We start from the raw sequence: 14,796 nt of genomic DNA, 5'->3' as shown, positions 1-14,796 counted from the left end.
GCGGTTTGCCCTTAGGGCATCTGAAGCTATCTAACGAACCTAACCTAAAGTGTCATTCAATAGAACTTTCTGACTATGTAAACAAAAGTTACTAGTAAATTGACATTCAGTGTCAATTTTAGTATGGCGGTTTGTTTACATAGTTAGCAAGTTCTATCGAATTACACTTTAGCATTGCGTTTTTTGTCATAAAAGTTGCCGGGTACTCGGTGCGGCAACGTAAGGAGCGGTGCGGCGCAATTTGAGACATGTTACGATGGCGTGGAATCCTATATTGATGATGGGCGGGCGACGGGCGGGTGTTAGTTGCTAGTTGCTAGTTAGTTGCTCACATGTTGGGCTCCTGCTTGAAGGGCGGGAACATGGCGGCGGCGGCGGCGGGCAGCTGCGGCACGAGCGGCGGCGAGCCCGCGCCCGGCGCCTGCGCGGGCGGCGGCGACGCGCCCGGCCCCGCCTCCGCGGACGGCTCCGCGCATGCGCCTGCAAGGGAACGGAACTGACTATATTTCGCATCCAGGCCATAACTGTTTTAAAAAAAAAAAAAAAGGAACGGACTAGAGTCGCGAGTTAGCCGACCATGATACATTGTATTTGAGTTCTTAAGATCGGTTTTCCTAGGATAGCGGTGCCGTATATAGCGGCCGTCTCCATACTAAATGATACGGCTAAATATGGATGTCGTAGTATCTGTACGGAGACGGCCGCTATATTACGGCACCGCTATCCTAGGAAACCAGAGCATTAGAGGACTCCTCTTAAGCTTTGGATTCATCCGAAAGCGGTGCCGTCATATAGCGGCCGCAAGACGGCCGTCTTTACGGTGACGACATGTGGAAAGTACCACGGCGTCATAACACACCGTCAGCCACCAAGGTCAAAGCGGCAAATTTGAAAAATGTAGGCGCGAAGGGATATCGTCCCATAGAAAATTTGAATTTCGCGCCTTTTTCTACTGACAAGATTTATTTGACCATCTATAATTTACTTGGAAAATAATCGTAGTACGGAATCATTTATTCAAATCTCGTGTCATTTATTCAAAATGGCGTCACCGCTATCTAATAAAACGTTCACGAAACTATCGACACCGTCATGACGGCCGTCATCCAAATGACGGCACCGCTTTTTTACGTTACGTTGACAATCAACGCCGTCTAGGAAACCGCGCCATCTTGTTTACATAGACAACGTTCTAGTGACGTCATTCACCGCTATATAACGGTCGTCATATGCCGGCACCGTTTTCGGAGGAATCCAAAGCTTTAGGGCTGGCGGAACACAGCAAGTGAACCGAAAACTTTACTCGAGATCTGCCTGCAAATATCGTTGACTCTCCCGCTTCCTCGACTAGAAATTAAGAGAAATTCGCACTCAAACTGTACACGTCCCGACCTCCGAGCGGCATCTGCAGCAAGCTATCGATATGCGCCCCACCGAACAGCTTCGCGAACTGTATCTGCTCGATATAGTCTGCCACGTGATGCTCTGCAGCGGCGGCAGGCTCAGCAGTAACTGCAAAATAACGGGCAGGCGCCGAACTGTCCTAATTCTTGCAATGATCTTACCTCCAAGAAGCATCTCCTGCAGCAAACTATCGATGTGTGCGACTCCGAACAACTTGGCGAACTGTATCTGCTCGATCATCTGCCACGTGATGCTCTGCAGCGGCAGCAGGCTCAGCAGCAGCTTTCCAAAATATCGGCAGGCGCCGAACTGTCCTAATTGTTGCAATGATCTCACCTCCAAGAAGCATCTCCTGCAGCAAGCTATCGATGTGTGCGACTCCGAACAACTTGGCGAACTGTATCTGCTCGATCATCTGCCACGTGATGCTCTGCAGCGGCGGCAGGCTCAGCAGCAGCTCTCCAAAATAACGGGCAGCGCCGAACTGTCCTAATTCTTGCAATGATCTCACCTCCAAGAAGCATCTCTTGCAGCAAGCTATCGATGTGTGCGACTCCGAACAACTTGGCGAACTGTATCTGCTCGATCATCTGCCACGTGCTGCTCTGCAGCGGCGGCAGGCTCAGCAGTAACTGAGCAAAATATCGTCAAGCGCCGAACTGTCCTAATTGTTGCAATGATCTCACCTCCAAGAAGCATCTCCTGCAGCAAGCTATCGATGTGTGCGACTCCGAACAACTTGGCGAACTGTATCTGCTCGATCATCTGCCACGTGCTGCTCTGCAGCGGCGGCAGGCTCAGCAGTAACTGAGCAAAATATCGTCAAGCGCCGTACTGTCCTAATTGTTGCAATGATCTCACCTCCAAGAAGCATCTCCTGCAGCAAGCTATCGATGTGTGCGACTCCGAACAACTTGGCGAACTGTATCTGCTCGATCATCTGCCACGTGCTGCTCTGCAGCGGCGGCAGGCTCAGCAGTAACTGAGCAAAATATCGTCAAGCGCCGAACTGTCCTAATTGTTGCAATGATCTCACCTCCAAGAAGCATCTCCTGCAGCAAGCTATCGATGTGTGCGACTCCGAACAACTTGGCGAACTGTATCTGCTCGATCATCTGCCACGTGATGCTCTGCAGCGGCGGCAGGCTCAGCAGCAGCTCGCCGAAGCGGCCGCGGCCGTCGTACTGCCGGTCGCTGATGTAGTCCTCCAGGTTTATCTGCACCTGGTAGCGGAGCTGCTTGATCTTCTGCGGTTGCGATAGGCCCTTAGCGTCTGTGGAACAAACATGGATATATTTTTATAATCTCTACCTTGATAATGCTTTAACCTTTTAACCGACGTACACTGATATAGGTATAAGATATACAATATCCAGATAATTTCGCCGCAGTCTGGTAACTAACTTAAATAAAACAAACTTCGTACCGGCGGCGACACGAGCACACACGATGAAAAATTCTAAGCGGTTAAAAGGTTAACATAAAAAACAATGAGGCAAATTCACCGCGACTAGAGTCAAGAACAGAGGGTTTTACCCCGGTTATTTCGTTGGACATATTTATAAAGAAGTATTTCATTTAGATGGTATTTTGTTGGTCTTCTGTTAGAAGTCAATGAGAAGAATGATGACGTCAATCCATCCGCTGATTTGGGACCATAATGTGGGGTACTCACTAGGGTCGAAGAAGACGATGGCCTTGAGGCAGGCGAACTCTGTGTCGTCTATGTCGATCTCCCGTAGCGGTTTCACGATTTCGTCCATCACTCGCAATCCAATCATGCTGATGTCTATGTCCATACGCCCGTCTGCAATCATACATTTTATTAGTACAATCATCGGGAGTATGATTCATCCGATTATTAATATACTGTTTATGCGATGAACGCATGCGATCAATGAAATGTAGGAATAATGACAATACGTTTACCGCGTAAAACAATGCATGGTCATTGAATTATCTGATGGAAAATGGCGTGCGGCAAACGCATCGCGTTTATCGCATAAGACAACCGCGCATATAAGGTTGTATATTAAAAAGCACTTTCAGGCAGATGGCAGCAGAAACCGTTTATTGATTAAGGGAATGAATCTAAATTGTTCTAGCAAAGCAGAGCGATTTGTGAGTAAAAAAGGTGGAAAATTTAAAATACGTAGGCGCATATGGTCAAAAACCTATAAATGTTGAATTAAAAGACTAATTACTGACAAATTAATTTGGCAGATTATATGCAGGCATGCACGATGTGCGACTGACCGATGTTGTGTTTGGCGATGATGCAGTTGTTGCCGAGCAGCAGCACGTCCTTGAGGTGCAGCGAGCGGCGCGCGCAGCCCAGCAGCAGGTGCTCGCCCGCGTGCGCGCGCAGCAGGGCCACCTGACAATCACATCACATTTATATCAGAAACGCTTTATCCTGTGCAAGTACATAGCTTCCTTGGATTCGATTCCAAAATCATTTTATAAATCAACACCCTTGAGTTCGAATCCCAGCGAAGGCCGAGCTCCGCCCAAGCACGCGAAGCCGAAAGCCATTTCTCCGACACAGATCAATAGTAAATGTGTCTAAATAACCGAACCCGCGGGTCGAAGGAAAAGAAGGAAACCTCGAAATCGACTAACATGAGAACACCATTCACAGAAGTTCAAATTATTATCAGAATTCAAATAGCATCATCCTTTGTCACAAATACATAATGGCTTTAATACGAATGAAGATTGGTTTATTATTTCTTGGCGAAAGTAATCAACTTCATCAGCCACGAATGAAGGTCAAACGCGATTGAATCGATTAAATAAGGAATTGGTTGATTCAAGCCAAACACTAATCCAAGCCCCCGTAATGAAGCGTTTTAGTTCAGACTGATTGTAACTCCTTCTAAGGCCCTCCGTATAAATTTTTGTACATATTCCAAAAAATATGTTGAGCTTTCATTGAGTAACTAAGGGTTCCAAATTCAAAAACAAAACAAATGCTTCTGGGTCTCAGGAGGTTAATGGGCCGTAATAAGGGCGCCCCGACACGTACCTGGTCGTCTAGGTGGAGCTCGGTGAAGGCGGGGATGTACTTGGCCCACTCCACGAGGATCAGCAGCTGCTGTTTGATGGAGTCGCACACGTCGTTGATCTTCGCTAGCTTGCGATTGTTGATCTCCGCGTCAGACACGTTGATGGTCTGTAAAAACAATATTGAACAATTAAGAACCATTAAAAAACCGGCCAAGTGCGACTCGGACTCGCGCACGGAGGGTTCCGCACCATCAACAAAAAATAAAGCAAAACAAGCAAAAAAAAACGATCACCCATCCAAGTACTGACCCCGCCCGACGTTGCTTAACTTCGGTCAAAAATCACGTTTGTTGTATGGGAGCCCCACTTAAATCTTTATTTTATTCTGTTTTTAGTATTTGTTGTTATTAGTGTATAACGGCAACAGAAATACATCATCTGTGAAAATTTCAACTGTCTAGCTATCACGGTTCGTGAGATACAGCCTGGTGACAGACGGACGGACGGACGGACGGACAGCGGAGTCTTAGTAATAGGGTCCCGTTTTTACCCTTTGGGTACGGAACCCTAAAAAAGACAGTTGTTATTCGAATTTAAACTGTTGTGAGACATACTCGCTAATTGGCACTGCAGATTATTCCACGGCGAAAATGTGAAGAGGTTTTTTTTCCTTCGGTATAAGATTGGGATCTTATAGGTATTTAAGAGAGTAAATAATGGTTAAACTCAGTGATAAACTCTATTGAACTCGTCTGGCTGATACTTGACAGAGCTTGTGAAATATTCACTCCTGAATTAACGTTTGTTTAAAACTAATATGTGCTATTAGCTTAAATAACGCTAATTCTAAGAAATATAGTACACATTAGTTCGATCAAACTAAAGAGAATTACCCTAATTCCAGACAGAAACCCTGAATTGATAATATTGTTTACCGAATGGACAGGACTGTATCTTTATAGCTTATATAAATATGATTATTTACAGACACATTCTATATTATTTGTAAACAAATCTTATCGTTTTTAAGCGCCTATTGTAATTCGATTACAGTATTCATTTAAGGATTTAAAAACCTGACTGCCCACTGACAACAGAAAACAAATATAAGGACATAAGAAATTAGGTAAGTTTAGACTCTTTTAGAAATTCAGTGATCTTTGTGGGTGATCTGTGATTGTTTATATATACACCGTGTTTGTATTGAATTCCGTTAACTTCGGGGTATGGTTACGTACGTTTAAGAGAACTAAACGGCATAGTTAATTTTCAACAAAAAAAATTTTTTTTTGCTTTTTTTCTCAAAAAAAAAAAAGTTTAAAAACTAATTAAATGTAGCATATAGCGTTGTTGTAACACGGGCTTTACATTTAACTCAACCGAACAATTGAGATCTGTGAAATATCAATGTCATTTCGAACATCGATCGACCGAGATTGTACTTAAGTTTAGTAGCAAATGTATGAACTCATTCTAAACACTAATCAATATGTAAACCGCCCCTAAGGCAAGTGTACACGCTTGTAGAGGCCATAAAGGAAAAAAATATATTGATTATCTCCGAAATTGAGTTAATTAGAATATCGGTGTCTTTGAGAAAGTTACTTGATTTAAGCTCAGGAATGCACCCTTGAAATTAACGGAAATCAAAAAAAAACACGGTGTATAACATTATTGCCACGCTGGATTTATGTCAACGATAGCAGACTATGATCAAAAGTCCCAGCACTTTGTAATGTCTAAAACCACTAAGTTCCAAGAATAACCCCATTTTGTTTGAATATGGCGTCGGACTCAGAGATAACTTTCTGCCGACGCGATATTTCATTCACGAATTTCAAGGGGGTGGTAACCGTACCACACACAATAGATGCGATAAATGGTCGGCTAGTAATAATCAAGAGCAGCGGTAAATAAGTTTTTCGCAAAAAAATCATTTTTGGTACACGCTTTTATCGCTGACTGTACTTTTCTTACGACAGACAACTAATACTCATCGAGACAATTCTAAAAATCCCTAACACAATTAGGTTGCGTTGTTTCATCACAGAGTTCCTATGGCCACCTCATGTCTCCATCATCAGATCAGCTCGATGGTACCATAATATTGCATTGTCACCCGACTTACATGTGCATGCAAAATTTCAGCTCAATCGGAAACCGGGAAGTGGATCAAATTTAACTTGCAAGATTCCATTACATAGTTACATACAGGTCGACCTAATAAAAGCATGTTAATTAAGTCCGCCATTTGTACATTATTTTTGTGTATTGTGCAATAAAGTTTAAATAAATAAATAAATTGGTATATTTGCGCCTGAGTAGTAACTATAAAACTGTGGCTGGCCTCACCTCGTCTATGACCTTCCTGCTGAGCAGCTCGGCGTTGAGCAGGGACACAACGGAGAGCCCGTTGGCTTGCGTGGGCTCCTCGTAAGACGGCCGGCGGCAGTTGATGCGGTCTCGCTCGTTTTGGACGGCTGCAAAAATAAAGAATTTACTTTGCATACTTTTTACGAAAAGCTAGCAGAGCAGTAACGGCTAAAAACAGTGAGACCTCGCCCGCATGCTCCATTATGCCACAGAATAAGTAATAGTATTATCATACAGAACGGACACGTACCGCCCCGCCCCGATTCGGATTACCTCGCCCGCGACAGGCCGCGACATGAATGTGAGCGTAAGTCGCTCTACTGAGAGCATGTCAGGATTCCGTCAGAAACTCAATGACGCGTGTACAGACGTGCCGCGCACACATATAAACGCAAATCATTTTTGATGTATGGCGTGTCCGCCCTGTGATTATGCTGTGGCATTTGTTCAGTCACCCAGAGAAACTGTCAATTCAATATTCTAAATCTTTTTTTGTTACGGTCGGTGCCTAGGAGCATTTTAAAGAAAAATAAAAGTTACGTTATGCCCGAGTTATGGCCAAGTGGCCAAACTGCATTATACAAATTGTATTCCTTATTAAACCTAGCCAATAATATGTCGATCTGGTTTAATTAACTGTCAAATCAATTTTAAGACATTCCACTTTACAGACTATAAATACATAGAACATATTATGATTTATTGTGCTTAACCATGAATGGTAACGGATTACTATAACAATTGTAAGGAAGTTTGCGCTGTTTTCCCTCCCCTTACGACAAAACTCGCGCATTAGCTGTTCGAAAGGTTTCAATAATTAAACATATAATGATTTCATTATAAATGAGTTTAGAAATAACGTCGGTTCCTATTCATAAGCGTGTTTACCGCGTAAATACATCTAGAGCTACTTGCGACGAAATGTTGTTTGCGATATAGTTGATGACAGCTAATTAAAGTAAATAGGTACATTAAATTAATATTGTAATCACGTTTCCTTGAGACGGGCAATAAAGCCAATAAGAGCATATCGGTTGACGACCTTAGCCCTCCATTATGTCTACTTCCCACTTAATTAGGTAAAGGTACGTTGTACCCTGCAGACATCCTAAAATGATATAGGTAACATATATGAATGACTACATAATACAAGATTTTTTTTAAATAGGTATGTGTAAATATATATGTACCACAGAAAATATCATCCCCAATGTTTTTTGCATTAATCTTGTTTCTATGAAAATACCCCAATGCAATATTTACCTATCTCTACAATACCTCGTAGTTCTTTATTTAATGTTCAATCCCCCTCCACTATGAATGACTATTAGTCAGTCTTATTATGGTATTTTAAATGGCGTATAAATTTATCTAAAAGCAAAATATTACATGTTGGAAAAATAAACAATTACACATTGATATACTTAAAGTGAAACTACAATTTCTCACCTTCTTTCTTCATGCCGGCTTTAAAGCATTTTCTTAACCTACAATATCTGCATTGATTTCTTTTGTCCTTATCCACTACGCAATTTCTGCTGAACCTGTAAAATAAAACAGTGTACGATTACAATCACAGTTTCGTTTCAAACTGCATAATAAGGCAAACAAACATCGATGAAGTTTATTTCCTTATTATGCAGTTTGAAGAATGCGATTCCGTGTACCTACTGTACCAATAGCATATGTAAAACTTAGGTACGTATCAGTGGCGTCGCGTCAAACATATCCATAGGCAAGCCGGGGCTAATTTGGCTTACATATTTCCTTTACAACTCTGCTCAAACGTCCAACACAGGCAAGCCGGTGGGAATCGGATGCGCCGCCACTGGTACGTATGGTATTAATGCCATACGTAAGTTTTAGTTTCTCCTTGATAATGGCATGGCGCACGTGTAGATGGAATGAAATAGTCTGGGTTTCCTCAGTGGGATCAAATTTCTATAAAAACCTTAGATTTTGAATTAAATTCATCTTACATAAAGAGTTAACATAATATTCGGGTGAAATATCTTGTTTATTTACCCAGGAAAAAAGATTGAACGTCACAGTACGTGTAAATACATAAGGCTAAGTTTATGAAGCTCGTAAACGCTATTATAGTCGGCATTATTCTACGTTACGGCAAGATATACCAACTTAGCAAGTGTGTTTTACATATGTCATGAGTTCATTACGCACGTGTGCGTACAAGTGTCTAAGTGGTTGCTATGTCGAGTGCTCTCAGTTTAAGTAACATCAATATATTATAATACACCTATAAGGTGAACACTTATAGTTCAGCATCGTAGATAACATGTACGAGACACGGATGTAGGTATCCCTTGACTTTAGTTGCATGTGAAACATATTGAAGAAAATGGTTTAACGCTGGCGCTCTTTAAAAACAATTTGAATTTGTCAAGGCATGTGGTCACTCGTAAATAAAAATGTCACGTATAAAATTTTATAATATCAGTATTAAATATTCCACTACATCGCACTACAAAATAATATATTAAATATTTTACTAATATCCCACCGGCCAAATTCACGTGTTTTATTAAACATTCGTTTGAGGTTAAACCTCAGAATGAGCTTTCCTAAGCGATAGCGTATACGGGGTTTTCATGTGTAGCGTGCGTCTAAGTGACAGCCAGTTCCACTTGGCAATGTTGGTGTAATAGTGCAGTAGGTACCTGCAGGTGTAGAGGTGGTTCTTGCGCACGCTGCGCCGGAAGAAGCCCTTGCACCCGTCGCACGAGCTGGCGCCGTAGTGCTTGCCGGTGGCGCGGTCGCCGCAGATGGCGCAGTGCTGCGAGACGGCCGCCGAGCTGCCGGCGCTCGCCTCGCTGCTGCTCGTCTCTAGCTGCATGTCGCTGTCTGTCGACAACACGGAACACACATATTAGATATGAATGTGGTATAAAAAAACGTGGTGGTGGCCGAGTGGATCCGACGTCCGACTTTCAATCCGAAGATCGCGGGTTATAATCCTGGCTCGCACAAATGAGTTTTATGGAGTTTATGTACGGAATATCATTTAATATGTACCACTAGCTTTTCGGTGAAGGAAAACATCGTGAGGAAACCTGCATACATCTGCGAAGAAATTCAAAGGTGTGTGTGAGGTCTAAAACCCGCAGGCCTGTGCCCAACCGTGTGACGTATATTTTATTTTTTGGATATTTGGATTGTGTTGATTTTTTATATTATTTTAATTCAATTGATGATTATAATTTTAATGAATTGTAATTCAATTTACATCGGCTTAATTATATGAATATTAATTACCCTTTTGACAAGTAAAATTTGTAATTTTATGAATAAAGGAACATAGGCAGTTTTTAGGGTTCCGTAGCCAAATGGCAAAAAACGGAACCCTTATAGATTCGTCATGTCTGTCTGTCTGTCCGTCTGTCCGTCTGTCTGTCCGTCCGTATGTCACAGCCACTTTTCTCCGAAACTATAAGAACTATACTGTTGAAACTTGGTAAGTAGATGTATTCTGTAAACCGCATTAAGATTTTCACACAAAAATAGAAAAAAAACAATAAATTTTTGGGGTTCCCCATACTTTGAACTGAAACTCAAAATTTTTATTTCATCAAACCTATACGTGTGGGGTATCTATGGATAGGTCTTCAAAAATGATACTGAGGTTTCTAATATCATTTTTTTCTAAACTGAATAGTTTGCGCGAGAGACACTTCCAAAGTGGTAAAATGTGTGTCCCCCCCCCTGTAACTTCTAAAATAAGAGAATGATAAAACTAAAAAAAATATATGATGTACATTACCATGTAAACTTCCACCGAAAATTGGTTTGAACGAGATCTAGTCAGTAGTTTTTTTTTTATACGTCATAAATCGCCTAAATACGGAACCCTTTATGGGCGATTCCGACTCGCACTTGGCCGCTTTTTTTTATACCTATGGTTGTCGGTCATCTTTTGGAATGTTGGCTGCTAAAGTAATACGAGTTCATACAACTCTACCCTTGGAATATATGTAGGTATGTTGCAAATTGTTATTATGCCTTTTAATAAATATTATTTTGTCTATAGGTACCTATTGCTATCCGGATAGCAGCATATTCAAAACAAAAAATGCCGATGATGTGTTATGTTTATGGTTTAAATAAGCAAATTACAACTCGTATAATTTGGAAACCCAAACTGCGAATAAGGAAAATACGAACAGTAATAATTCCAAGATCAAGCTTTTTTACACCACGACTTATAATTTTATAGCATTTATGTCTACTGGCCAGCAAGTTAGCAACGTATCATTCGTAGGTAGTATGGTATCAAATAATTAAACCACTGAGCGTAACCTGTATGTTTGACATACAATTAAGCGTGATCGTTACGAATCTCAAGGTCAACTGATACTGGAGACGAGCTAGCAGGTGAGACAAAATGTTTAGTGGATTAGGTATTTGAACGTATTTAATCTATTCACAATCGTCATGCCGTCAGCGACTCGACTCTGGCGTCAGCAGGCAAGTTTGGGAGCCTTGGCGCAGGTTTTGACGACCACTTTTTGATAATTATATCCTCATAAATATACTATATCTATGTAAATTTATATGGTATGGATAGCGATGAACCCATGGCGTCAAAAAGTTATCACGATTAGATTATTGGTAGGTACATATTTGGTATTCTTATTTAAGCACAGGTACAAGTGATTCAGATAAGAAATAAACATGGCTTACGTCGCCGAAGTTTCACCCCCCACCTGCATTAAAAATCTGGGAGGCTCCACTTCTTAAATACCTACATCTGAGGAACAATAAGATTAATTAATTCTGCCAAAGGTAAGATATTGGTTCAGAGAAAGTCGTATTTGGCCTTTTTATGTTGTCTGCAAACGCAACTAATAGTCAAGATACTGAACTTTTATATTATGCGCTTTCAAACACATGTGTAACCTTCATCTACTATGTGGCAGTGTTGGCCGAAAGTTAATGCGAAATGAAAATGTTGGCCATTAACCATTATAAATTGAACCTTAAACCGTATCGGACGATTATAGTTTACGATTCAATTTATAATGGTTAATGGCCAGCATTTTCAATTTGCATTAACTTTCGGCCAACACTGCTATGTGGACGATATCAGAATTTCTATTGGAATTTCAGATGGAAACGTCCTTATTGCACTTGAAGCATAAGGACCCTTCTGTAATGGAAAGCCTAGGAAACATATCACCAGATTTTCATTTATATAGTTTCAGAGTTTAATAATTATACTCACGTTAATTATTTTATTTGACGTTCATAAGCGCATTGTAATTATGCCTACTTGAATAAACTATCTTTTATTTATCTTTACCTTTATCATCAAAGAGATTGGAAGATATAAGGGCTAAGGGCGAAACACATAAAAGGTCCTAGCTCTGTCGTTGGTGCCAAACAAATTTGCTTTCAAAAGAGGTGTGGTAAAAATAATGGCAGCCATTTTCAAGATATTTGGAATTGCATCTATTCTGGATGTTTCTGAGGGTTTTCAGTTAGTCAACTGAAAACCCTGCTTTTAGGGTTCAGTGGTCACTGAACCCTAAAATCTATGAAAACTAAAACAATTACAATATGTATGTTTCTTTCATAATATGTATAAGTACAGCGGTACATAGTTTAATAATGCGTTTACGACTTACGAAAATAAATTAAAAATTAATAATCAATAAATTATCATTGTGTTCGCAAGTAATTAAGAAAAGTACTTTTTCGAAGTTTTTATGAAATATAGTGTAGGTAAGTATATGTTTAATGAATAGAATATATGTATGTGTAGTTCATGTTAGTACATGTACTAGTGATGTATTTTTTCTAATTCAGCCTGGTTCACATTGACAAAATCGCTTGAAAAACATGTCTCATTTTTCGCAAAATCAAGTGTTAAATTACTCAATAAGTAAATTACTACGCCTCGAAAGCGCCGGAGTCAGTTTTTATCGCCTCAGCGATAACAGTTTATTAAATAATTGAGATACGATATTGTATCCAAGAGAATATCGACTAAAACAACCCATAATCGAAACAACGTGTTACTATGTAAAAAAGAAGTAAAGTCGTTGGAAATATTCAGATATAAGTAATGTAATAAATAACAATGATACCTTAGTTATCGAAATCGCATTCGTTGATTTAAAAATTAAATGTTCATCACCCTTCATCTGCCTTTTTAGAATATAAAGGTAGGTATGTATGTATAACGACATTGACGTTGCTTGTGTGTAGGTACTTGTAACACAACACAATACAATAACGACGCCTCGTTAATTTAAATATCTTTCAGAGGGTCCCGATCTACGAATTCTTTGACTTCTATAGGTTAAGTAACTTCTCGATCAATAGACATAAATCTACGTTGTCACGTTAAATTTAATGAAACCCACCTCCGCTATTATTGTTATACACCGTGGTTGCCAATGGCGGGCGACTCAGCTCTTCCGACAGACTCCTATGCGTGAAACTGAAGTTATGCCTCTCCTGAGGCTTGTCCCAGGTCACGGCAGGCCCCGGCAGCATGTACTCGGGCGCCGTAGCGTACCCCATGGGGCAGAGCTCGGACGATGTCAACATCTCGCAACCGAACACTGGCATTTTCCTAGCACCTTCGACAAAGAAGTGCTGCCACTTCCACCTTTTAGGCGCTACTGACTCGACTACCCTCGATCCCTGATTGATAGCTACAATAATGATAGATTCGACCAATTAACAGGTGATGTAATGCGCCGAAATAGCTGTCACCGCCACTGTTATCACTGTTGACACACAAGTCTCCAAATGATAAGCCATATGCGTTATTTTAAATCACTGTAATAACACTTTGAGGGTACCGGGCACTAAGCGGATCCGTCGGGGTATTGTTTTCATTTTTATCACACTATGGGTGTCCGCAGCCGGGCGATAATCGTGTTTACTGTCGCGGCGTCGGGTGGTCGGGCGCGACCTGTCTCACACGCGGCGCTAGTACGACTGACAGGGAACTGTGACCACGACACCTATACCTACATTGCTAAGTGCGAAAACTGCTGACAGGGCGATGAGACAGTACCTATGAATGACCCGGCCCGAGATCAGCCCGCGCTGCCCGCGCGGTTGACTCACGCGTTATCGGAAGTGCAGCGGATGCGCCGCACGCACCGACGAATCATTCGCTCGCAGCTGACCAACTTTTACCATAACAGCAAAGCAGTTGTGACTAATTGGATCACACGCACTCGCTTTGTTCCTTTGTTGTCAGCTGTTTTCTTTATTAATGCGCTTTGCAGGATATAGATAACCGAGTTGATCAATAAGTCGCGAGAGATTAAGTATTTATAGGTAGGTACGATTAAAATAATAAAACCTAAACAAGTTCTGCAAAATGTGCAGTTTTGATAGATATAGGTCTGTCGTGTATTGCGAAAAATTCTGATTTGATTGCTTTTTTGTAATATTACAAAATATTTGAATTCGAAGATGAAGACTGATGAATGATGATTAGTAGTTTAAAAAAAAATCTTATTTTACAAGTTCTGAAAGGTTTTTGTTGTACTTACTTAATTTTTAACAAATACGAGATTTTACGCAAATAGGTAATAAAAATTAAAGAGCTCGGATTTACCTTTTTAATAACTTTACGTGAGTTTTATTTCGTGCAAAATTTAATTTTGGACACGAATGTTCTCATTTTGAAAAGGTTCAGTACACTCATGATTGTGTTTTGGTCCAGAAATCAATGAAGATATAGTCAGATGGAGGGCATCTCAAGTCTCAAGCGAGACGTGTTTATCTGAGGTCGGTCGGGTCGCCGGCTATCGCGGGTGACTGATGCTGTGGCTGTTGCTTAAAACTTACCCACACAACACTTCACTCGCTCAATACAAGCCTGACCTCGAACTCACATAGCCATTACGAGTCTTGGGGTCCAGTACAAGTAGAAAAGAGCGGGCAGGCGAGACATACAATTAAATAAAGGTTTTGTGAACACATAGGCGCGTCTCCGCTCTACTCTCCTTTTCGATACTTTTGCCATAA

General features: G+C 41.0%; 1 protein-coding gene across 1 annotated transcript; it reads right to left on the bottom strand.

Moving 5' to 3' along the window:
- Positions 1–328: 328 nt before the first annotated feature.
- On the bottom strand, positions 329–13,825 carry LOC134655347 (hepatocyte nuclear factor 4-gamma). Its single transcript, XM_063510796.1, has 11 exons — positions 13,170–13,825; positions 9,465–9,648; positions 8,236–8,330; positions 6,766–6,893; positions 4,433–4,579; positions 3,661–3,781; positions 3,080–3,211; positions 2,328–2,677; positions 2,091–2,211; positions 1,741–1,941; positions 329–480 (listed from the first exon to the last, which is right to left on the bottom strand). Exons 1-11 carry the CDS (start codon positions 13,375–13,377, stop codon positions 329–331), a joined length of 1,839 nt encoding a protein of 612 aa, XP_063366866.1. The 5' UTR covers positions 13,378–13,825.
- Between the last annotated feature and the right edge of the window lie 971 nt (positions 13,826–14,796).

Source organism: Cydia amplana, chromosome 16 (genome assembly GCF_948474715.1).
Source record: "Cydia amplana chromosome 16, ilCydAmpl1.1, whole genome shotgun sequence".
Classification (NCBI taxonomy): domain Eukaryota; kingdom Metazoa; phylum Arthropoda; class Insecta; order Lepidoptera; family Tortricidae; genus Cydia; species Cydia amplana.
This window is presented reverse-complemented; position numbering and strand designations above follow the sequence as displayed.